Below are 24,041 nucleotides of genomic sequence, written 5' to 3' on the forward strand. Positions count from 1 at the left end.
CAACAGTACCACTTCATCTTGGTTGAACTTTTACTGGAATACAAAAAATGACCCACACCACTGTGGACAACATTCAAGAGTACCGCAAGGCTGCAAAGCCACAAGATAGTTGATACAAAATTATCTAAATTTATATGAAACTGAAATGAACATACATTCAGGAGTTATTGTAGAAAGCCGAGGGAAATTGGCATGCCAATAATTTTTTTGAATGGTGATTGAACTGGGAATGAGTTTGAACCTAAGAAAAAGATCTAAACAAAACTAGGACTCAGACTGTCTTCATTGTCTCAGCTGCTGTAGTATTTGCACATATAGGGTGAAGCACATGACCTTCTTTGGGCTCTATATGCACCCACTTTCGTCCACTGAGCTTGTGCTTTTCAAACTTTACAGTGCCTTCTTTCAGAGCAAAAAGAGTGTGATCTGTCCCTAACCCAACATAATTTCCAGGATGGAATCGGGTGCCCCTCTGGCGAACAATGATGTTTCCAGGTATCACTCTCTGCAGTGTAAACAGAAAAGCCTCAAACTGATGGTAAATATCCACTCTCCTCACATAACAAAACATCTGCCTCTTACCTCTCCACCAAATTTTTTCACTCCAAGATTCTTAGGTTGAGAGTCTCGCCCATTCTTTGTGGATCCAGCTGCTCTTTTACTAGCCCAGCGCCTAAACATCAAACTTAATCCCTCTCCTGTGACATCTGCAATTAGTCGACCGATTCAAACAGTAGAGGTAAGATGCAGCAATATGACGACTTCACGAAATATTTAAAATAGTCAACCCATCATGTTGTATGAGATTTGTACCAGAAGCACTGTTGTAAACAGCAGTACTGGTAACTAGATGCTTTATATTCAATCTTTGGCATAGTGAAGTTCCGAAATTCATTATGTCTTTCTGGAAGGAGTTAACATGAAAGAAAATCACCACATTGAGAGGTCAAAACGTCAGAGTAAAGTACATCTGAAAAGTAGTGAATTACAATAAGGCAGTGTACCTGCAGGAATCAAACATATGAATATGAAGAAGTTAACTTTATGTCGAACTGTAAACTAAGTCACCAACTTATACATGAATTTTATTCTTTTCCTGAATATACTTGCTCCTCACTACCTATTGTTATTAAGTTGAACTAGCAGCCTGCCCACTCAATAACCGACAACAAACGAGCAATAACAGAGAGAAAGGAAAACAAATAAAATATGAAGATCCCTTGTGCACAGACAATGGTATCATATCATTTCCCTTTTGGTTAATGCTAATCACCTTTTTTTGCTTGAGTAGGTGTTATAAGTTCTAACCACCTTACAGCCCAGCTATCACAATTCAAGCTAGAATCCTGAAAATTCAAAGCTCAGCTCTAGATCAGCATCATCTTCCAAGCATGAGGATATTTAGGTCAAAACCTTTACTTGCAGGTCCAATACCCTTTCAATTGCGTAGTTTATCTCTAAGCAACCAACTCGACAATCACATACCCTTGGCAGATTATTCTGCTCAACCTCAACCTCAACTCGGGAGACCCAAAGAAACAGTGATACAATCTATGCTATTTCACACCATTCCTTCCTCCGACTAACCAACTCATTCTAATAAACACGAATGTTTTTCCCTGACCTGAATTCCTAGAACGGTCTAGAATTCAGATTTAAAAATCAGGATTTAAATTCAGGCATACATAAATCATGCATGCCATGCCATACGAATATCCGAGTTTACTAGTAGTTTCTAAGGTCTTATTCGTGCAATTCAACTACAGAAAACCCCCCCCAAATTTCAAATTCAAAGGAACTTAATTCCAATGCTCAGAACTTGACCTTCCACTGAAGTCTCCGGCTTTATGCAAAATTTATCCCCAAACAAACCTCTGTGTTTTATAAACGAAATGTGCCAGTAACACCAATATTCCGAACCCATAAACACCCAATTCTCATCCCAATCAAAATAACAAATAGATTGGGTAACAAATATATAAAGAAACTGTATCTGATTGAACCTTATGAACACTAGCAATTAGAAGCTGAAGATTCAGAAAGCCTAGATATGATAGTGTGAGAACCCAAAGCACTGGGGGAAATGGTACAAGACAATAAGAAGAAGCAATACCCAGATACAGAAGCAATCAAAAAAAGCTAAACGAAGAAGAGTTGATTGTTTAAATTGAGAAGGATACCTCGGTCGGTTGCCGGAAGGACGAAGAAGCTGTCTGATGCGACAAGAGATGGCTATAAGCACTACTGCACTAGTAGTCGGGTTGGACTGGTTTGTTGTGGCCTTGTGGGCATATATATATTCTTTTTTTTTTTTACTAAAACATATGTAACATTGGTTTCCTCGAAAAACTAAACCCTAAACCCCAAAAACTAATACGCTCATTTTTCCACAATAAACAGGTTTTACAAAATTGCATACGCATATCTAGTAAATGCTCCAAATTTCTAAACCGCTTTAATGATAGTTATATGTACACAGACATCATTACACATTTAGACAGTGTATGGTTAAGATTGCGTTTTTATTTCATGTATTTCAAGTTTAGATAGTAGAAGAACGATTGCAATACATTGTTTAGGGTTTACTTCAAAGTACTGAAGTAAATGCAACTTAATTATCTCAAGGAAAAAAAAAAAAAATTTACATCCCCGTTTTGCAGGGTGCATCAGTGAGGGGAGGGCCGATTTAACATTTTCACTCGTAAAAAAACACAATTTGAAGAAGTTCAAAACAGAGAGAAAGAAAAAGACCAGTGCAATAATCAATTCCAACGGGTGTCATCACAAGCTATAGATTTCAAAAACGAACGAGTACCTTACAGCTTTCACATCACTTGTACAATGGTAACAATACCCAACAACATCCCAACAAAGCCTATCTAGCTCTTTTCGTTCTCAATGAACTCACTCAATCAGGTTAAATGGATAACAGTATGTTTTCATTGTTTTGTATTCAAAATGAGAATAATACAATAACACATTTCAAATAGTTACGGATATTCCAGTGCTATAGCTGCTTATCCAGCTCTTCTTAATCAGATTCTAATCCAATCCGACATATTGGGTTTTTCTTCATAAGACCTAGATCGACCTTGTGCCCAAAAAGATCTCGAATGTTGTCAATGCCATAGAGTATCATGGTCGGTCTTTCCAGGGAGAGTCCCCAAGCAATAACACTGACATCTTCTGGTAGTCCCATAGGAAGCAACATTTCAGGCCTGAACATGCCAGAATTTCCGATTTCTACATACTTGCCAAAACCTTTATGATAACTGCAAGAACGTACGAAAACTTAGCAAACTCCAAACTTCCAGATACCCAACATGGAAGAGCGCATTTCAACTTATTAACAAAAAGAAAAAGTAATGTCAAATTCATGATTTCCAATTTCTACATACTTGCCAAAGCCTTTATGATAACTGCAAGAACGTACGAAAACTTAGCAAACTCCAAACTTCCAGATACCCAACATGGAAGAGCGCATTTCAACTTATTAACAAAAATAAAAAGTAATGTCAAATTCATGAATAACTCACCCGAAAATCTCCATGCTAGGCTCAGTATAAGGATTATAGGCTGGCTTGAATTTCAGATCGGACATTCCTGAAATAGAAACAAGCATTACAAATAAAGAGGTTCAGTATTAAAATAATACACAAAAAACCAAGAGAATAGCAGAATGCCAGCCAGTGTATTACCCAGCCGTGAGAAGAAATCTTCAAGGACTCCTATCAAGTCACCCAGAGTAAGGCCTCGATCACATATCAAACCTAAATCCAGAAACAAGAATTCAGAAAGGTGAGTGTTTATAAATAAGATCTGTAAGTCAGCAACAGCAGTGCAGCATTGCTCTATTGTATATCCTTTTACCCTTTACGGTGCTAAGGACCATGTGACATTTGAACTGAAGATCCTACCCAATTAAGTAAATAACATCTTTATAAAGCAACTAACTCAGAGCCAGATAGGCCTTGCAGTAGAAAATGGGATTCACCAGGTTTCGCTAACAAGATTATCCAATACCAAATAGAGATTGTGCACTACAACTTGCTTTTAAATTATAGCAGAGCCAGTTGAGGAGAATTATCGACCAAGTGAATGTCCACATATATCTAACTCCATCACGAGACATAAACCAATATTACCTTCTATTTGGTGGAACTCTGCAAGATGTGTTCGATCAACTGCTTCATTTCTGAAAACACGATCTATAGAAAAGTACTTCTTGGGAGCAAAAGGTTTCTGTGCACTATCCTAAAGATTACAAATTGGAGCGAGTCTGTGAGGATTTGAGACAAGTGGCAGTGTAGGCAGAAACAATTTCACATAATGAAGTAACAAACAACATACAGTCATACAGAATACTGTTGGCAAAAGAATACAGAAAAGTCTACTAAAACCTTAATGGTTGACTGATAAGGCATAATGCACATACTGATTAGGCATAATGACCTAAAAAACCAACATTCCATCTTTAACAAGTTTGAAATAAGGTGGCAGACAAAAAAAATAATGTTCTTTAGTTACCGACACCAGAAGGACATTTAAACCAAGGAAGCATTACATGAATAAAAAAAGGTTACGGCACGAGGTCAGAAGAAGGAAAGAAGAGAAGGTTCTGGAGACTAGATTAGTTTTTAGTAAATACTGCAGTAAACAATATATTTATATAGAGGCATTCTCAGGTGCGGAATACTGCAGTAAACAATATATTTATACAGAGGCATTCTCAGGTGCGGACGTCCGCACCGTTTTAGGTACGGATTTCCGTCTGTTCGACACCGTACGGCGCCGCGCGAGGGCGCGCCTCCACCCCGGCGGACTCCAGCAGCTTCCCCGACCACTTTCCATCCCCGGCGACTCCGCCCAATTCCAGTTTTCCGGTGAGATCGACTTTATTTGAAGTTTTGGGTGATCTCGCCGGAAAACTGGAAAAGAACGGACTCGCCGGGGATGGAAACTGGTCGGGGAAGCTGCTGGAGTTCATTGGGGTGGAGGCTGCACGGACAGAAATCCTCACCGTTTAGCACACAGTGAAAAGTAGACCTGTGCTAGTGAGTAAAGCATCCTGGAGGAAACGGCAGTTGTGTGAGTTCGCAGAAGACTCTTATCAGCTTCCTCTCTTTTCCAATCATATCCGTAACTGCAGGATAAAAAGGAAAGAAAAAAATAAGAGAATTATTAACATCCTGTGGGGTTAAAACATAAGCCTGATTTCAGTGTCATACCCCCTGGACTGATGACCACCAGACTCGTGTATACGCTTCACCCTCTCAACATAATCTTCAGGAAGTTCCTTGGTAGTTGAAGGAACTATTAAAGTACCAGATAATAATCAGTTGGAAAGCTAGATACAGTACCAATCATGATAAACAAAATAGTTAAAAATACCTTTCAGGAAGAACGTATCATGTGAATCACGAGCAGGGTGTTGTTGCGGCTGGAAAAGAGCATCAAAGTTCCAGAAGCTGCAGTAACACATAATCAAGTAAGCAATTATTAGTGCCTCACACTGTCACCATTACAAACTAATCATCATGTATGCAAAAAAACTGAAGTTTCCTGAAAAAGCAACTCTTCAAATATAAACAGAGAAAAAAATCACACAAGAGATTGAACTCAAAGCGTTGAATGGAGTGAAAATATATAGTTAAGCATTTCTTGCAAGGGAGGTGTCTAATGTGTTCTAAGAAAGGAAATATTTTAATCATGCGTTTTAATGTCAGACATCCTGACTAACACTGCATTCTTTGTTCATAGGAAACTTGCGTCTTTTGCTGTATTAGTAAATCCATAAAAAATAGCTGCTGAATCGATCTCGCACTATTTTCAATTTCTAAACCACTTCTAGATTCTGACATCTCAATCACATGCATTAAGAATAAAACTGATTGTGAGTGGCTACACAGATCAAAAGGGGCACTACCTTTCAGAAGCTATAAGGAAATAATTCAAATTTCCTAGAACAAGACATCCGGGCTAAGAGACCAGATAGACTCACCTACTCTCGACATAGTTATTCGTGGGCATCTCTGCAAACCCCATTTGCAGGAAAATGTCCTTCAACTGCTTCCGTACCTTGAGCAGTGGATGAAGACAGCCATGCTCAGTAGGCGCACCTTTGGCGTTTAAATTAAATTCCTTGAACTCCATATTTTTCCAATCACTGCTCTGTAGCATATCACGAGTCAAATCTGTGGCAACCTTCTTTCTCTCTGGAGCATAATTGGGACCTCTTCTGACTGAGAAGAGTTTCTTGACTTGTAGAGAAATAAGCTTTCTCTTGGTGAGAGACTTGATGTCCTCTTGGCTGATGTCCAAAGTCGACACATTTTCCTTTCTGTCTTGAATCCGTAGAAGCAAAGTCTGGACCTTATCATTGTCCACATGTTGGATCCTTCTGGTCACTAGTTGCTTTCCGAAGTCCACCCATTTATTCTTTGCAGCCTGCGCGCGTGCTATCTTGAAACTCGATTCATCAAACTTTTTCTACATAAAACATCACCACCTTCAAATACCAGTATACATCATTCACTACACAGAAGCTACACTCCAGAGAAGCTGCATTACCTGCAATTCATCTATTGTGATACCCTCTGGTGGTATGGACAGGAAGAGCTGCATTTCAGGCGATCCACGAACCGCATATGTCTTTCCTTCCTCAGTGAGCAACCAAGTCTCCTTAGTAATCTCCTGCAAAATCAACAAGTAATTTAACCCACGACGGAATCTCAAGTTCAATTACATTAGTTGATACATTTAAGTTAGTGAATCAATAGCAATATAAAGAAAATCGAAAGTTGAAATTCTCAGTCACGAATTCAATTAGTGATTGAAGGTACCTGTTTGTCAACGTAACCGTGACCATGGAGACTCTTGATAGCATTGGCGATGTCGTCGGGGTTGAGTTTGACTTCGGCGGCGAAGAGTAGAGAGTCGGTAATTTCGTGGTGGTTCTCGAGGTAACGGAGAACGGCGTCCTCCGCGGTCGCTCTTTTGTGGTCTGAATCCGCCATCGCCTCCGCTGGTTTGTTGCCAAACGGATTCGTGTTTATAGGAGGGTTCAGGGTTCACTGTAAACTGGGCCGGTTCAATACTCAAAATACCCATTGGACCCATAGAGGAGTGGGACAAGCCCAAAGAACTTTCCTCGGCAGAAAACGGGTAGGGTTTAAGCCAGAGTCTTTGCCTCTACAGATTTAATCAATTCAACACAGAGAAGAAGAAGGAAGCAATGGCATCGTTGTGCAGATCAGCTCTGATGGCCGGCTCCAGATCCATATCATCTCGCTCCAGAACCCTCACCCAGAGCTCCCTCAACGCCCTAAACCCCAAACCCATGTCCTCTCCCTTTGCTTCCTCCACCAAACCCATGTCTAGCGCCACAAGGTACCCCACGGCTCAGCTTACGCTTCCAATTATTCTGCTTCACTTTTTCCCAATCCTGATTGTTATTTGTGATTTGTGCAGGTTCGTTTCGGTGTTGGGAAGCTTGGAATCAATGATGCCACTCCACAGTGCGGTTGCTTCTGCTCGCCTCAAGTCCAACATTGCCTTCGATTCCACCTGCTGGAGTTGCCTTTCTCAGGGTACTCCTCTTACTCCCAATATTCGCTCTTTATTTTCCATTTTTCGGTTGTGTTATTCAAGTGTTCTAGTCTTTTCGGCTAGGAGAGTGTTCTGTTAGTTGTTAGTTCATTAGCTTTTTAGTGAAGTCAATTAGGAATTGGCGGCCTTTTCTTGAATGGTTGGACATTTTCGGGGTTAGTGCACAGATGTGATTAGGGTCGAGACTGTTCATTAATGAGCGGTGCATGAGATGGTCATTTCTTCTAGAGTGCATAGTATTGCACTGAATATGTCTTCTTCTTCTTCTTTTCCACTGGATGTCTATGTCTGACTCATCTTCTTTTACATCTGGTGTAGGTCTTGCATCACCATTGTGACAAGGCCCGCCGGCTATGTGAGGCATTCGGTGCATAGGATTTTCCCCTCTGTGTCAGTTTATGAACGGAAAAAGAACCTTTCAGTGTCTTGAATTTGCCTTGTGTAGCTTATGTCAACTTGTTTTAGTCCGGTTATTTAGTTGCTGGAGTTAAACTTCTGTTGAGTTGCTTGGTGATACTTTTGAGGATGATTTTTGCTCTTCCATTTGGATTTCAAAGTACATGTTGATTAAATGCTTAGAATATGCACTTGCAGTTTCTCATTACTATAGAATAGCTGTACGCCAATAATTTTTTTTATCTTCTTTGCAACCATAGTTGGTATTGATATGCATTCTTCATCATTCATGATGAACATATTTGTTAAAGTGTTTGTGAAAGAACTAGATTTCTGTTTAGGCTTGACTTGTTTGATAATCGATATAATAATGATGTAATTTTGGAATACATGTTTTACCACTTTTTAGGACTCATGTCTAGTTGATGATATCCATATGGTTATCAAAAGAAAAGAAAAAAAAATGCACATTTGGTTTTAGAATGGGGCGGGAGGGAGATCTTAACCCTTAAGGATATCTTAACGCTAAAGCCAAGGGTCATTAGGTTCTTTGCGACACCCTTTTCCACCCACTAAACAATCTTTCTTTTCTCTTTATCGGTAGAGTTTCTTCATCTACTGATCTTCTCCTATATTTCTTAATTGGTCTTTAGATGTTGCAGTTCCTCGGTGACAACAACTCTGGGCTGAAGTCATTTCAAGTTTTCAACAAAATAGGGTTGCATAGTGGCTCCTCCATCTTTGTCCTTTCATTTTCCCTTTGATTTTTGGCTGTTGTGTTTTGTAAGTTTTACTCAGTATACATAAAAAAAAAATATTCACTTTTTCTTGAAGAATTAAATATTTTGTACACATTGTAATCTTACTAAGTAAATTCCTAAGGTTGACAACTGTTTTTTTCTCATTTTGTGTGCTTCGTTGAGCCTCTGCAAGCCTTGAAACTGCCAAGCGTTCAATCTAGGAATTAGGGGTAGTTTAACCATTAGCTTGATTGCAATAGAAAAGGCTTTGTTTGCAATGAATTGGCCATAGCAATCATAAACTTGTGTGAGAAAAAACCAGTTGGAGTTTTTGCAGAGTTTGATTGTGGTTTTCCTACGGGTGGTTCTCTGGTTTCTTATTGGTCAATGATAGGAGATATTAAATAATCCCCTAGCTTAATTCCAATAGGAAACATGGTGCGCAATGAATTGGCCAGAACAATGATAAACTTGTGTGGGGAAAGAACTAGTTGGTGTCTGCGCGGAGTTTACTTATGGTTTTCCTATGGGTTGTTCTCAGAAGTCTGATTGTTCACTGATCGGAGAAAGATGATCCTGTAGGGAACACCAGACGGTTAGAACTTGGTACCTGAGGAGATCCCGTGTTGAAGCTACAGTAGTAGCTGTTTTATATACAATTTGGTTAGAAAAAAATAAAAAGATTGATATAGGTCGGGGATTAGGCTGAAATGGTGATGATCATTCCTATCTTGATCAACCTTACCATAGGATAACTGTGATGTGATGTTTTGACTATCAGTCATTTTGTGAGTAGGTCAGTGGCCAAAATAACGAATGGTTAGATCACATATCCTGTTGGGATCTCCACTTGAATGAAGTATACATCCTTGGTTTATATGCTCAAAGTTTATCTTCTAATGCTCACCTATAACCTACTAATGGTTAAAGCACCAGTAATCTAGTTTGAGCAGCTTCAAAGTTTTGTATTTCTGTTACTTGACTGGTTACATTTTTATATTTTCTTCCGTAAATAAGGGTATGATTGTTTAAGCTGATTATAAATTGTTCTTGGGTAGGGCTTATCGATCCCAGCTGAACATGAAAATCTAACCAAGCAACCTGGCATCGCTTCGATCAAGTTGTACCGTACTGAGCTTCCCCTTACGGTGCAGAAATTGCTGTTTCTTAGACAATTCCCTGATCAATTTTGATTTTACTTGGAACTATTACAGACCCATAATATTGTTATGACACATAATGTATGCCTGGACAGAAGAACTAAAACTTGTGAACCCAAATATAGGAACCGTGCCTTTTGTTTGTATCGTTAGTACTTAGTACTGCTTAGTGAGGTATCTATCTCATCAGCTCATTTGAGATACGTGTGACGAGCCATGGCATCAAGCTGAATTTGGCTAATAATGTATTATTGATGCTCTAAGTTTAATTTAAGTTTGTTTTCACTGAATTGTGAACTTTTTGGCTTTCACTGAATTTTGGCAAACCTCACCTGACTGACGTGGATAAAATCGGAACAGGACTGAACTGGTCCATCGGTGCTGAAAACAGCACTGAACCAGCAAGAGTGGTGTCGGTGCCGGATGTATTCAACCGCCGCTTCTTAGTATCAGCATTGTCTCCATCTTTTATAGGGTTTTGGTTTTCATCCTGATTAAAATCTATAACCTAAGATCAGTGTCTCAATCACCCTCCTTTCTCTTCACTCTTCACTCTTCACTCTTCACTCTTCACTCTTCACTCTTCACTCATCAATGTTGATCCTTTTCACTCAGTCTCACAGTCCATTAATTTGTTGCCTTACACAACTTCTTCATCTCAAGTATTAGGCTTGGTAATGCGTATTGTGTGATCATGACATCATTGTTGTGCGCTTCAACAATCGACTCTTGTTATCTTACCTATCTAGTTTATCTCGGTAATCAATAATCTGGATCTAAGGTCGCCCTCGTTTAAACTTTAATCCTCATTGCCACTTTTCTACATGATATTCAGATATAGCTTTGTGTCTTTCTGATAGGTCAAGGAATTCAACTATGCTTCATTTGTTTTGATTCAGCTTATCAAGTTTGATGATAACTTGTTATATTTTTCTGGGCTACTGGTTATGTGCTGCCCTGATTGGGATGATCATGCGACTTTATAAGTTTATATTAGCAAGTAAAAGCTAAAACAAAATCACCAGGTTCATTCCTTTAACTTTAACTATCTCTTTTTTTCTTCTCCCTTGATGTGTATTTGGTGAGATCGATCTGTAGCAGAACCACTAATACTAGTGATAATCATTCTGAACCATCTGTCACTATCCACCAAAATTCGCTCTGGTTTTATGGTCCCAACATGCAGCTCCGGCTATATGTGAATTTTGCAAGAGATGAGTTTTCGATGTTGTTGCTTTGTGCTTTAGACTTGTTTACTTATCAGCCATCTATCCTCCGGCCTTTGTTTCCATAGATTAGTAGTTGCTGTTTCCAACTACAATCTTTCTACTGTGAAATTGAATGCATGTCATATCCAAGCTGAATTGCAGCAAAGTGCCTGGCTATTGCCCTTTGTGTCCAAATTGAATGGAGTTTTCTTATCTGGAAGGGTACTCTAACAATTCGTTTTCATTACTTTGTCAGGAATTTCAATGCCTTCATGACAGGTCTTCCTCTATTCTCACAGAGATTTTGTTTGACGGGATCAATGTATTTGGCTCATTATTGTGTTTCCAGTTTGCTTCTCAACTGAGATGAAACTCAGCTCCCGCTCAGTTGCATCTGCTGAATGTGCAACTTAGTTGAATGTGTTTGCCGTTTCCAGCTACCAGTTTGTCGGGGCTAATTATGTGTTTGCTGAATATAACCTGCTTGAAGAATTTGAACTTGTCGTTTATACTGTTCTTTTCTTTTTGTTTGGTCAAGTGCGAAAATTTAATACGGATAGTCCGTTACTAAGTCGAAACCGCACTGGAACTACCAACCGTATACTTTTTTAACGGTTTTATTATGAAAAAATAAATAATAAATAAATAGAAAACCGAAAAAATTGAACGGATGACATGAGTAAAACTCTGAAAATACTATTCAGAGTAATTCAGTAATTCATTATACGCTGCGTTTGGATAAAGTAATTTCAATTTCTATAGAAATTTCAAAATCAAAGAAATTACAATTTCATGAATTTAAATTCTATTAATTAAGAATTCTGTTGTTTGGATTTCATGACGTAGAGTTTAAATGATAGAAATTTGTATTTAGATTAACCTCAGTAAAAAAAATTGATAACTGACACTTATTTTTTAAGGAATTCAAGTCGGGAATTTAAACTTTCAAATTCCACGATTATTTTCACGGGATAAGAATCTAAACAGGGGAAACAAGCTTACGTTGTATTTAGATAAAGTAATTTCAATTTCTATAGAAATTTCAAAATCATGGAATTACAATTCTATGAATTTAAATTTCATTAATTAAAAATTCCGTTGTTTGGATTTCATGACGTAGAGTTTTAAAATGACAAGAATTTGTATTTAGACTAACCTCAGTCAAGGGAATTGACAAATGACACCAATTTTGTGAGGAATTCAAGTCGAGAATTTAAGTTTCCAAATTCCACGATTATTTTCCCGTGGAAACAATTTCCACGGGATAATTTCCACAGGATAAGAATCCAAGCTGGGGAAACAATTCTAAGAAATTGAGAATTCTCTATTTTGAATTAAATTTTCGAAAATTCACCTGCATCCAAACATACAGTTAAAAAATTAGGAATTCCAAACACACCGATATATGTCTATCTCAATCAATTTTTTCCTTGGAAATGGGGGTTTTCTAAGAAAGATAGATGTGGCAAGACCCCAAGTGCTCAATATATGTGACATGTGGGAGATTGGTATTCTCACATTATAACCGACCAATGTTGGGTCACACTTAAGTGATAGCTAAGTTCAATTGCGTTCAATTGCGTGCCAAAACTCGCTTCCATATCAGCTGTTTTTTACTTTTGATTTCTATCAGCTGGTTTCAAGCAAGGTTTGACGCAAAATATAACGTCCTTTTCATTCTATTACGTCGGCCTTTGCATGCTCTCTCTATCCCTTCTCCTTCTTCTTCTTCATCTTGGATAAGATCTCATCATCTGAGGAAAAATATCATATTCCAATCACTCAGAAAGACCCCACTTCAAGCTCATCCATCCCAATAAAAATCTATCTTGCTTTAAACCCAATCAAGAGACAACCCTTTGTTATTTGTGAGATTTGAGGAACTGGGTTGGTCTCACTTTTCTGGATAATGCATATCCCAGTTCTATAGGTACCTCTCTTCTTTCTGATTTGATATATTGGGATTTGCTTTTGCGTGGCCACAGATTTTCTGTGCGGAAGGGAATCAATCAAAAGCTTTGTTTTGGTGGATTGGAGTCTTTATCATATGGGATGTGAGATATTTGTGGTAAGTTTTCCTGGGTATTAAATTAGTGTTGGTGATTACACATTTACACAACACACATCACACACTGTTTGTCTGTTTATATTAAGTGGGAAAAATGTCGTTTATTGCTGTAATTTTGTTGGCAGCTGTGAGCTTCCATGTCGTTTTCAGTCTGTTTCTTTATCAGTAAGAACGTTTTGATATGCAGGCTGATTATATTCCCTTTCAACAATTTGAAGGAACTAAAAACCTTCAGGCCTTTAGCTTAATTGCTCTGCACCTCTGCTGCTGCTAGCTTGTAAGTTTGCTAGTTGAATCCTTTAGCTTTGTGTCACTAATATGTTATCTCTGTTTTGATATGTGTTTTCAGTTTGATGTGGTTTTGAACCAAGCCTGAAGTGAAAGATCTTTTTTTTGTTGGGATTTAGCCATCAATCTTGGGGTTTCAAGTTTCAGCTGCTAGGACTTGGGATTTTTGGATTTTATCTCATCTTATCCTGTATTTTATCCTCTTTGCGCTTTCTTTGTTTTGGTTATCTTTTTTTCCTCTGCTCTTTCCTTGCACTTGATAGCTTTTTGCTTCTCAGTTATTATCAAAAAAGTTGCATACATGGTCGGTTCTGGTATTCAGCTCATTCCCCTGATGGGTTTCCTGTCTAATTATGTAAAGCTTCATCTCTTCCCTTTTATTGTTTTATTATTTTTATTCTTCTGAGTTCTGATAATGTTTTTGACTCTAGGAACTGGGACTGAGTTTGTTCTTATCTTCTAATACAAATAGATAGAAAATTCCTTCGTTTCATTGCACACAAGCAGCCGAATTTCATACCCTTCCTGTTTTCATCTCCATTGCTTAAATTTGATTTCATTGATGTGGATGTAGGTTTGCAGTATACTGATAGGAGTTCCATGTGTGAGCACCACATCACTTCATGAACTCAGTTGAGGTGGAAGGATTTTCAAATTTCATAGAGGAAAACTGAACAATAGTGTATCATGGAAAATTCTTATGAGACATCAAATGGCCACACACCTGCTTCAAACGGCTATGCACCTACTTCAAATGGCCATGGACCTACTTCAAATGGTCATAGGGCGACTGGAAATGGCCACATGGTTGGGAGACAATCCACCTACCAACCCAAGGTGTCACTACCTTGGCTTGATGTAAGAGTTTTCTATGTTAGGATTAGCAAATGTGAGATTGAAGATTCGACTCCAGAATTCCTCACGGTAAATCACATTCCATTGGATGCGGATACTTTTCTTGAAGTCAATGGCGTCAGAACTAGCATGTATTCAGATGGGGCAACAACTCTCCTTCGAAGAGATCGGTTAGATAAGAAGTCAGAAGAAGCTACATTTGTCAGCACTGATAGTATAAGGATGACTGGAAGTGTGAAGTTTGAGGTTCTTGACAAGGATGTTATCGTGCTATCTGGGATTTTGGAATTGTGTAATACTAATGGTTCAATTGGGGAAACAGATCACCATGGCCAACAATGGATCATGAATTGTGAAACAAATATAATTGCATGTACTGGCTTTTTCAAAACAAAGCAGTTTACAGGTTCAGAATCTGCAACACCCGCGATTGAAGTATACATCGCAGGGTCCTTCTTGGGAACTCCAATAATTTTAACAAAGACTTTACAGCTTAGTCCTTGGAAGAAGCATATGAGGAAAGGGTTATTGGATTCAATACCAGAGTACGCGGCAACTGAAGAACAGAACAGTAATCCTTCTAGGTTGTCTCTTCAGGTATTATATTCTCCCCATTTAGTAAGTTGCAGACTTAATTACATGTAGTCTTCAAGTTGGAGTTTTCCTGCTCTCTATTGTGTAAATGACTCCATGTTTCATTTACCATGGTCATGCTTGATAGAGAGTGTGTTACTGGTCAGACAGTCATACACTACATCAGTTACTCAAAATTATATAACCAAGTAAATAAGTTGTTCCACATTGCATGCCCTGAGGAGCATATACAATCTTATACAATGTTTTGAAGCTACATGGAATCAATTTATCATCCATGTTTCTTTTTAAGCTGTATAACATATGGTGTTCCTGCATGGTTTATTCTCTCAGCTGATTCTCCTAGATCCAAAATTTGATGAGAGATAAAATGATGCCAACCCTGTTCAAAAGTTGTAATGCCACAAAGGACTAGGAAACTGTCCCTTAATTATTTGTCTTTTGGGACCATATTGGATATTATATATGCAGAAAGAGTCTTTAGTAGTTTAGTTATTTTATTGCAACCTAAAATAATTTTGTTTTGAAGTATTGTGCAAATAAAGGTGGATATAAGCAGATTGAGGATCCTAATAAACTTTTCACATCTTTAGGTAATCTCTGATTGTGGAGTGGTTTCTTAATCTCTGATATGAGACATTACTTTCAATTTATCCCTGGTTGAAGGGTCTATCTTCAATTCAAATATTGAGTAGTTCATAGCTTTTTGATTAGTTGACTTGAGGTGTAGTTTAATGAATCAGAGAACCTGATGCATTTTCCCAGACGATATAGTGATCACGATGGTTGTTTGGTAGATATATTGCTGTAGATTGCTGTCATTTGGTTTTAGCTGCCAAACTTGACTCTATTTGCATCATATATTTTCTGGCTTTAGTGAGTTCCCTTACACCATACATCTTCACTCACTTTGACCAAGCATTCTGCATTTTCATTCAGTTTTCTCAATTTGGCAATTTATATAGTTGTACTTTAACGTCACAGGAGCCAGAGTACTTGGACCTGAAACCAGAATATGGAGAAAACAACTTGTACTATCCTGGGACATATTTAGAAGGTGAAGATGGAGAGCTTTCATGGTTTAATGCTGGCGTGAGAGTCGGTGTAGGGATTGGCTTGAGCATATGCGTTGGGGTTGGTATCGGAGTAGGTTTGCTTGTTCGAACTTACCAAGGCACCACCCAAAGTTTTAGAAGGCGGCTACTGTAATGCATGTTTCCACTGATTTTGGTATATTGTTCTAACCTGGAGAACTTCTGTCACTGTCCATGGACAAACAACTATGGTTTTTTTGACATATAATATATATACCATTCTGGATGAAGGCTTATGTAATTTAGAGTGAAGTGCAGCATGGTTTTCCCGTCTGTCTTTGAATTGATACTAGTGCAATATGTTCCATAGGTATCTTCATAAAAGCATTAGATTTTCCAGTCGCTCCTGAACTTGATGTCATTGGAGATGAAGTCAGAAGTCATTACTCATTAGTGTGTTGAGATCCTAGCTTCTCTGATCGATGCTATAGTTAACAACTTAGCACTCTACTAGCCATCGACTTGGAGGATGCTATGATTGGAGTCTGGAGGTTCTTTTTAAGAACGATGATAAATTAAAGCTGGTTGAAATTTGGATACAGTGATTTCAAAACGAGGATTTGTATGTCCAACAAGAATTAGTTTGTTACAAGGAATTCGAGCATCAAACAGATTAACAGAATGTATGAGATGTGACTGGGGCAATCGAATCTAGAGGTTGAACGTAATCTGCGCAGAGATGTGTGAAATGGATTTGAATCAGTATCTGCAGAAGAATCATATATACAAGTGTTAGGTATACTCGCTGCTTCTGTGTGAGGTCGGATAGACTCATGAGCCTGGGCAGAAGCAGTATATGCATATTCCTGTGTATCCTACGATCGCTACAAAGGAAAGTGGAAGACAAAACACCATTTGAGGCATGGAGCGGCTGAAAACCATATCTCAACTTCAAGGTGTTTGTTTGTGATATGCTATGCTTATATTCCAAAGGAAATAAGCAAGAAATTTGATGATTCAGGTGGGAAATGTATTTATGTGCTTTATATTACAGCACTCAAAACTAAAGGTAATGATATATATGAATTCAAGGTACCTTCTTTGATGTGAATTATGAAGAAAATGTTAGGAAAAGTTCGTTGAAAAGTATGTACAGTCAGTAGTATCTCCAGCTGGGGAGACAACAGGTTCATATTTTTTCATTTTCGCATTTGAATATTAACACGGTCCTTTTTTTTTTTTTTTTTTTGATCCTATAGGTCTAAACTAAATTACAAAGAGGAATCTCTAGTGCAACTAACTCCAAAGAGGTCAAATTCAAAGTCTGCCTAACAATAACAGGAAAGTTGACCTCCCAACAACTACGATTAGAGAGCTTGTGTCCCAAATTGGTAAAGGTATTAGCGATGAAATTTGTTTCTCAAAGAATTTTGTTGAAAAACTTGATAAACTTCTCCATTGTTGCACTCATGTGTTTCCTTAGAATTTGTCCACCTAAATTTGGTGAAAACTATGAGCATGCATAATGCACTGGGTGATTATATGTGAGCATAGAGTTAACACTGCCAACCTTGATATACTGAAAAGTTTCAATGTTTGCTCTAGCAAACATAAGTAGGCAAACCAGAGTACCTTTCATGTGATTCTGCTACTTGCACTTCTAATACATCTGCAATAGTCTATTGCATCTCATCATCCATGTTAAATTCCCATTAGATATTTTAATATTGAACAGAAACCAGAAATCTGAGAAAACAAAACCAAAATCCGGGTTTTCTCGTTTTTATCTTCGAAAATTGAAAAAACGAATGTCAATTTTGGCACCATGCCCAAGTAATGGAAAGAAATGATCATCTTCCCAAGTCTCTGTCACCCTCAATGTCATGAACTGGAACGAGGTTTTAACACTTCTGATTAACCACAGGAGCCCATCAAAATTAGATAAATTGCGAAGCTAATATTTTGATGAATAGAACAGCTTTATACCAAATATGAAATAAAAAAAAATAAAAATTAGATAACGTGATCAAAAGCATTTAGGCTTGCTTGAGTTGTTAAAGGGTAAAGTTCTGAAAATTCATCAACACACTACTGAATGGCAAGCTGTGTAAGCTTGGCCAGACTGACCATCAAAGTTCAAGAACTACCCTCCAACAAATTAGATGTTTACCTAAGAGATCATATATATTAGAATCTGACCACTTCAAAAGCTACCATGTAGCATCAAATGAAGCAAGACTCCCTTTGTGCCACAGCGGTCAACAACGTTTGAGGTTTATATACTTGGTGCTAAGTTTGGCAGTCTACGACAATAGGGTAATATTCACAATGCCAGAAATATCTAGCCATAATGATATCCACAAGAACAAGAGTGCAAAGAAGCACTAGTTCATATTAACAAGAGGCTAACACAGACTAGTTTCCTTGAGGGGGTCGAGCAGCACGGCGGAACCAAGTGTTGAAGGCCATGACCAAATGAGGGCAATCATCAAAAGTTCGGGTCGAGAAGACAAGGCACTGCTGCAACAACTCTTGTGCATCTAACATAGGCAGGGTAGAGATGATTTTCAGGAATGTCTCTTCCAGGTCCAGGTATAAGGGTCTGTTATTTGGCGTCAGAGGTGATATATTGTCTTTGCACACGATCAGAACTGGAAGCCAATCATTTACAAGCTTCTTTCGAACCTGAAAAACAAATATAAACACCATCTTTTAGATTATGTACTGATTTAGACCTTACAAGGAAACTTCCCTTAACACTATCTAAACACCAACGAAGCAAGGATACACTGTAAACTGGGTTGCTAATCAAGTAACAATATCAATTAGTATCAGGTCATAAAATTTAGACATGTTTGTCCAACGCATCATGGAAAGTGAAACAATGTAGCTACTAGAGACTCTAACACAATCTAAAAGAAGTTCACTAACATTGCTTTCAGTAGGAAGCCACTTGTAAGTGCAGTTGCAACTAAAAAAAGAAAGGACTAATCCATAAGAAAAGAAAACACGAGACCTCCTTTTGCACTCCACCAAATCAGGTAAAACAACAACCTTACAGCCAACAGAATCTAAAACTTCCCTCATTTATATTACTATCAATCCATGAATACTATATAAAGCCATTTATAGTGGTCCGCTGCTTTTGTCTTTGCCAAAACATTCAAATCTCACATTTCAGGTGTCAATCAAAAAGCATCCCATGTTATGTAGGATATCATATGTAGAAAACATGGCGAAACATAACCAGTAACAGCATAGGTAAGCTCTTCCTACCCTCTTTAAATAATTTGCAAATTTTATAGCATCATATTAAGCAATAAATTGTGTAGAAAGTTCCTATCCTGATCATTTATGTGTTTAAAGACTGTGAATAGCTTAAGTTTGAGACCTATCGAAACTGTGGCTTCTAATCCTCATCAAACCCCCATGTGTACTAATCCATAGACAAACGAAGCACAAAATTACTTCCATCTATATTATAACTACAGCCTAGTTATAAATCACATTAATCCGCAATAGCCTAGAAAATGAATTCCCATGACACTCAAATATTTGAACAAATAAAAAAGGCCAGATGATGGAGAATACCTGTGCGGCAACCAAAATAGTACCGGAAGCAATTGCACTCGAGAGCTTGGCAGTGCAGCGGAGCAAGACACCAGGCAGGCCAGGCACGATATTCCTCCACGCGTCGTCCCGAAACGCCCTCTGTAAATCCGCAGCAAAAGCCGGCTGCTCGCTCCACTCCTTAACCGCGGCATCTGCAACCCTGAGCTCAATCATCCTCTCCACCAGCCACAGCAGGTGCCTCCCATTGGTCATAGCCGTATGCAGATTGAGCCTCTGGATAGCCTCGGTCTCATTATGGTCTCCTCGCACGCCGGGGCTGCTGTAGTCCTCCATTGACTCCTTCACCACATGGAAGGTGCTCTGAAACGCCCTCTCAAGCACTCGCTCCGCCGAGTCCCGGGAGGAGAATTCCCGGAGCAGCTTGGCCACAAACGCCTTGACGTACGCCATGTTCGGATTGTGAATCACGGAGGTGATCAATCCGTACAGCATTTCCTCGCTGGAATTGTTCGTCCCCGAAACCCTAGCCAGGAGGTCTTTGGATTCGTCTTCGCTCAGGAGAGGGACCAAGGCGAGGACGCGGCTCTCTTCCTCCTCCGTCCACGGCACCGCCTCGAGGAACCGGACGCAGCGCAGGACGCATTCCTCGAAGAGAAGCTCCAGCGCCACCGGGAGGAGCTCGATCGCCGCCGTCACGGTGTTTATAGCGGAGGCGAAGTCATCGCTGTAGAGAAGCTGCAGCACGGCAATGCGGGCTTCAATGGAGCCGGGGGCTGGCGGGACTTCCAGGTTGATGCGATACGGCGCGGCGGCGGATACGGCGTCGTCTTGGTGCTGCTGCCATCGATCGGACAGGAGCGCGGCGAAGTATTTGCAGCGGCGGAGGCAGGCGGAGTGGAGGTAGAGAACGACGTCGTCGGGGGAGTGATCTGCAGCGGTGGGGTCGACGGAGAGGCGGAGGATGACGTCAGCGGAAGCGACGTCGTTGAAGGAAGGGAGGGAAGGATCGTGGGGTTTGTGGGGGAGCGGGTTAGGTTTATTGAGGTCGGCGTGGGAGGTGGGAGAGTCGATGATGATGGCGGCGCAGGGGCGGCTGGCGGAGGTGGTGGTGGAAGAGTTGGCGGCGAGTGCGGCGGCGCGTTGGCGCTTCTTGGAGGTGGCTCCGCCGGGTCCGGTGACCATTTTATCGGTTGGGAGTGGATTGGGATTTGGGCGATTCGACGATTGGGAAAGCGACTCGGGATTTTTCATTTTTGGAGGGAAGCAAAAACCATGGTTCCTTTCTCTCTTGTTTTTTTTTTTGTGGCAGTTTTGTAAGTAAATCCAAGGGACACGTGGGAGCGAGGGTAATCCTTTTTGTTTTACTTCCTTTTAGGATAAAAAAGTTACAGCCCGTAAATAATTTTAAAGCATCCTTTTTCCGAAGAAAATCCAAAAGGGTTTTGATTCAAATACATGACAATCTTTGGATAGAAACCCTTCTAACGAGGACTCTTAACTTAAGAACTAATTGAGGACTTTTCAGTCGATCTCACTTTTTGATCTTATATCCACATTTTGACCGTTCAGTTTATAAGTATTTATGAGTAGATCATTTCTGTAAATTTTCAGCATATTGAAAATCGTTAAGACATTCGTAAGTGTGATTTACCAATTATGAACTTGAACGGTTTATGTTTGACATATTTGGTTCGTCCATTAATTTGATCTAGTTTGTTACCTTAACGATCACTGATTTGGCTGAAAATTTGTAGGGTTGATTTACACATATAGATCTAAAAACTGAATGGATGAGATGCCAAAATATTATCGAAAAATAAGTCTTTTAAACCATAACCGAAAAGTCTTCAACTAGTCCTCAAGTTAATGGTCCTAGTAGAAGGGCTCCCATCTTTGGATACAAAACTAGAAATCTGCTATCTTTGCTGTTATTTCAGTTTAAACTCGATCTTTTCGAGCTTACGATTACATATTGCTTCATCTAGTAGCAGATCCAGGATATAAATGTTACCCGAGCTAAATGTAAGTCACACAAAAATTTCAAAAATCTCGACGGTGCGACAAAATTTTGTTAATAAAAAAATACACGCACATAGATATGTAGCAAGCATTACACTCAAATACTTTGATATAAGATACAATAAAATGCAAGAAACATATAAATAAAAATAAAAACTAACTAATGAGGCCCCAAAGCCTTAAATTCCTAATCAACAAATTAATTTAAATATTCATCTTAGTGACCTACATAACTTCGATCAATTGCTTTTTTTCTTTCTTTTTTTTTTTTTGAGTAAAATATTCAATTTTTCGATTGCTAGTCAATTAGTCAAGTGTTTATAAACGAAAGCAAATGAGACGAAATCAGACAGTGAGATGAGAGTTTTCTTTTTTCTTATCCTCCAAAATTGGGTGGTGGGAAACGATTTGGGATTAGGGTTGGGTCTGGGAAAGTGGGAATTGGGGAGGTGGGAGACGAGAGCTATTGATAATTGGGAGATTTTGAGATAGAAGATGCTACTAGTAGTCTCTGTAACAACTAAAATATGGGTAGACTACCTTATCTAACATACTACTAGTAGTTGCTCTCTTTTTAGGATGTCAAATCTCACCTAGGCTTAAGCCCAGATGAGCCTAGGGCTAGATCTGCCAGTGGCTTCATCAGACAATCATTTTTTGATTCTCGGTTAGTCTTCGCAAGGTTCTACAAAAAAAGTAAATAAGTAATTAGTTCTAAGAAAACTTTAAAAGAGTAATGATTGCTTCAGTAATGACCGTACTTATGAGTAACAAAATTCATAAAAGGATTAATTACAAAACACCACCTAAATTATGATGTTATTTTCATTTTCATATTCATATCTAACTATCAAATACTTACATTTTCATACCTTAAGTTTCATTCCGTTAGCATTTTGATACATTGACCACTAACACAGTTAAATTTTGATAATATTCCGCCAAGATCTCTTCTTTAGTCTTTCGTACACGATGTCAGAGCTTGATAAGAACTCGAAGGCGACTTAGAGAAGTGAGTTATTATTTTTCTCCCTACGGGCGAGGCCTAACATTGAACACACGAAGGCTATATCCTCAGAGAAAACCTACCCAAAGCCAACTCCTCGTTGTGACCTCTTCAGTAGCGCATGCAGTTGACTTAGCACCCGTTTATTGAATCTCACCATCATCCGAGCGCAGAGAAGCACGTACGTGTGTGTTCCCTTAAAGAACTGTTTCGACGCTACGCGCCTTGGCACCAATATATTCCCCTTAATCAAGGGATCCCTTGGGAGCCAACTTGGATGGAAGACGGTATCAACCAAAACACAGTCCATGGAAATTTTGTAAACCAGCCCTTACTTAAACCAGTACATGACTGGCTAATGGCTGTCTTACGTAAATTACCGACCGATGGTATGTTTAAGAGGCACCCTTGCCCGATTGGTCAAACGTGTTGCCATTGTTTTGACTTAAAGTCGGCAACGGATAGGTGGCCCCTATGCCCTTCCCCTCCCCTATCCCTTCAAAGCCTATAGGTTGGGCGCTAACGCTTTACTAATATAATAGTAAGGCTCTTCTGCTGAGTGCGATCGCTAGCACATCCAGGGCCCCGGTGCCTAGCTCAGCCGGAGAGGCCTAGCCTGATCCTGATCTGAGAAGTGCTAATTAGGTTCGGATACCTCAAGCTCGGCACCAATAAGTTTTTTACTCCGGGTCGATTCTACTTCATGTCTGACTAGATAAGTCACAAGGCCTATCCTTTTTCAAGCCCGGGCCATCTAGTCGGGGTCGACCACAATTTCCCAAGTAAGAAAGAGATAGAATTTCACTAGGAAGGAAAAGGAGGGCTTCGATCCATTGCGATTAGGTTCCTTGGCGTGGCGAGATCTCTACCATAAAATAGAGAGCTCGTAGGCTTTATTTTTCAGATCAAAGAGGTTCGATAACACTTCTTCCTATTTCTCAATGATATCCGATGATCACCCGCGAAACTCTTTCATTTCATAGAAGTTTTTTCTTATGACTCTCGGGTCCCCCATTTTCAAACCCTATTTCGATACTTGGGGACCCGAGTTTGCCCCATTTGGCCCTATATAATAAAACACCTTAGGGAATTGGGTAACGAAAATGGACTTATACTAATTGAGATTGTTAACCAGGTTATACCGGTACAACCCGGGTAGACGAAAACGGTACGAATTCATGCTTTCCCTTTACCCAGACTTTTGATTCGAGGCCAAGTTGAGTGAAAAAAAAAAAAGCTTTCTCGGTGGTCTTTTTATTCTCTTTTTTTTCATCGAGATTGGGTTGGTGTTCAGTGGGTCTCTGTCTGTTCAAGGCTCTCCATCATGTACCGTTCTAAGTAGCGGGTCCTTCATGTGGAAATTGTCTTTTCCCTCGTGGGATAAATTTATGTTTATTTCAAAACAAAAACTAAGAAATACAAAGCAAAAATGACTCAAATGCCTTGTCCTTTTGCATCCATCTAATCGTCCAGCTACAGATTTGCACTACAA

General features: G+C 39.2%; 5 protein-coding genes across 9 annotated transcripts; 2 read left to right on the forward strand and 3 right to left on the reverse strand.

Annotated features, from left to right (window-relative positions):
- On the reverse strand, positions 1–2,265 carry LOC101300968 (50S ribosomal protein L27-like). 2 transcript variants are annotated; one of them, XM_004289629.1, is made up of 4 exons: positions 2,181–2,265; positions 814–904; positions 583–707; positions 1–505 (listed from the first exon to the last, which is right to left on the reverse strand). In XM_004289629.1, exons 2-4 carry the CDS (start codon positions 893–895, stop codon positions 272–274), a joined length of 441 nt encoding a protein of 146 aa, XP_004289677.1. In that variant the 5' UTR covers positions 896–904; positions 2,181–2,265; the 3' UTR covers positions 1–271. The 2 variants fall into 2 exon arrangements, with proteins under 2 accessions (XP_004289677.1, XP_004289678.1); XM_004289630.1 differs by having other exon boundaries at positions 814–970; positions 2,181–2,255.
- Positions 2,266–2,755: 490 nt separating this feature from the next.
- Positions 2,756–7,020, reverse strand: LOC101301440 (probable phenylalanine--tRNA ligase alpha subunit-like). Its single transcript, XM_004289631.1, has 10 exons — positions 6,843–7,020; positions 6,571–6,693; positions 6,002–6,489; positions 5,392–5,468; positions 5,229–5,313; positions 5,047–5,143; positions 4,146–4,254; positions 3,699–3,770; positions 3,537–3,603; positions 2,756–3,272 (listed from the first exon to the last, which is right to left on the reverse strand). Exons 1-10 carry the CDS (start codon positions 7,014–7,016, stop codon positions 3,032–3,034), a joined length of 1,533 nt encoding a protein of 510 aa, XP_004289679.1. The 5' UTR covers positions 7,017–7,020; the 3' UTR covers positions 2,756–3,031.
- Positions 7,021–7,137: 117 nt separating this feature from the next.
- Positions 7,138–11,767, forward strand: LOC101301730. Of its 4 annotated transcripts, none has more exons than XM_004289635.1 (3): positions 7,138–7,389; positions 7,471–7,589; positions 8,658–8,895. In XM_004289635.1, exons 1-3 carry the CDS (start codon positions 7,235–7,237, stop codon positions 8,675–8,677), a joined length of 294 nt encoding a protein of 97 aa, XP_004289683.1. In that variant the 5' UTR covers positions 7,138–7,234; the 3' UTR covers positions 8,678–8,895. The 4 variants fall into 4 exon arrangements, with proteins under 4 accessions (XP_004289683.1, XP_004289680.1, XP_004289682.1 ...); XM_004289632.1 differs by lacking the exon at positions 8,658–8,895 and adding an exon at positions 9,803–10,201 and having other exon boundaries at positions 7,194–7,389; XM_004289634.1 differs by lacking the exon at positions 8,658–8,895 and adding an exon at positions 11,369–11,767 and having other exon boundaries at positions 7,195–7,389.
- A 1,034-nt stretch (positions 11,768–12,801) lies between these two features.
- Positions 12,802–17,044, forward strand: LOC101302601 (uncharacterized protein At1g01500-like). The gene is made up of 5 exons (XM_004289636.1): positions 12,802–13,180; positions 13,368–13,457; positions 14,043–14,175; positions 14,239–14,920; positions 15,902–17,044. The coding sequence occupies exons 3-5, from the start codon at positions 14,156–14,158 to the stop codon at positions 16,124–16,126; spliced, it is 927 nt and encodes a 308-aa protein (XP_004289684.1). The 5' UTR covers positions 12,802–13,180; positions 13,368–13,457; positions 14,043–14,155; the 3' UTR covers positions 16,127–17,044.
- A 1,076-nt stretch (positions 17,045–18,120) lies between these two features.
- LOC101302618 (BTB/POZ domain-containing protein At1g63850-like) lies at positions 18,121–20,706 on the reverse strand. Its single transcript, XM_004291991.1, has 2 exons — positions 19,543–20,706; positions 18,121–18,636 (listed from the first exon to the last, which is right to left on the reverse strand). The coding sequence occupies exons 1-2, from the start codon at positions 20,704–20,706 to the stop codon at positions 18,367–18,369; spliced, it is 1,434 nt and encodes a 477-aa protein (XP_004292039.1). The 3' UTR covers positions 18,121–18,366.
- Between the last annotated feature and the right edge of the window lie 3,335 nt (positions 20,707–24,041).

This window comes from Fragaria vesca, linkage group LG2 (genome assembly GCF_000184155.1).
Source record: "Fragaria vesca subsp. vesca linkage group LG2, FraVesHawaii_1.0, whole genome shotgun sequence".
Classification (NCBI taxonomy): Eukaryota; Viridiplantae; Streptophyta; class Magnoliopsida; order Rosales; family Rosaceae; genus Fragaria; species Fragaria vesca.

Coding starts and splice junctions, on each gene's coding strand:
- LOC101302618 (XM_004291991.1), bottom strand. CDS start 20,706: ATGGTCACCGGACCCGGCGGAGCCACCTCCAAGAAGCGCCAACGCGCC. Junction 18,637..19,542: donor CTATTTTGGTTGCCGCACAG/GTATTCTCCATC, acceptor TTTGTTTTTCAG/GTTCGAAAGAAGCTTGTAAA.
- LOC101301440 (XM_004289631.1), bottom strand. CDS start 7,016: ATGGCGGATTCAGACCACAAAAGAGCGACCGCGGAGGACGCCGTTCTC. Junction 6,694..6,842: donor ACGGTTACGTTGACAAACAG/GTACCTTCAATC, acceptor TTGATTTTGCAG/GAGATTACTAAGGAGACTTG. Junction 5,314..5,391: donor TGATACGTTCTTCCTGAAAG/GTATTTTTAACT, acceptor GTACTTTAATAG/TTCCTTCAACTACCAAGGAA.
- LOC101300968 (XM_004289629.1), bottom strand. CDS start 895: ATGAATTTCGGAACTTCACTATGCCAAAGATTGAATATAAAGCATCTA. Junction 708..813: donor TGTTTACAACAGTGCTTCTG/GTACAAATCTCA, acceptor GACTAATTGCAG/ATGTCACAGGAGAGGGATTA. Junction 506..582: donor TGAAAAAATTTGGTGGAGAG/GTAAGAGGCAGA, acceptor TTTACACTGCAG/AGAGTGATACCTGGAAACAT.
- LOC101301730 (XM_004289635.1), top strand. CDS start 7,235: ATGGCATCGTTGTGCAGATCAGCTCTGATGGCCGGCTCCAGATCCATA. Junction 7,390..7,470: donor CCCATGTCTAGCGCCACAAG/GTACCCCACGGC, acceptor TGATTTGTGCAG/GTTCGTTTCGGTGTTGGGAA. Junction 7,590..8,657: donor CTGGAGTTGCCTTTCTCAGG/GTACTCCTCTTA, acceptor ATTGGTCTTTAG/ATGTTGCAGTTCCTCGGTGA.
- LOC101302601 (XM_004289636.1), top strand. CDS start 14,156: ATGGAAAATTCTTATGAGAC. Junction 14,176..14,238: donor ATGGAAAATTCTTATGAGAC/ATCAAATGGCCA, acceptor CCATGGACCTAC/TTCAAATGGTCATAGGGCGA. Junction 14,921..15,901: donor CTTCTAGGTTGTCTCTTCAG/GTATTATATTCT, acceptor TTAACGTCACAG/GAGCCAGAGTACTTGGACCT.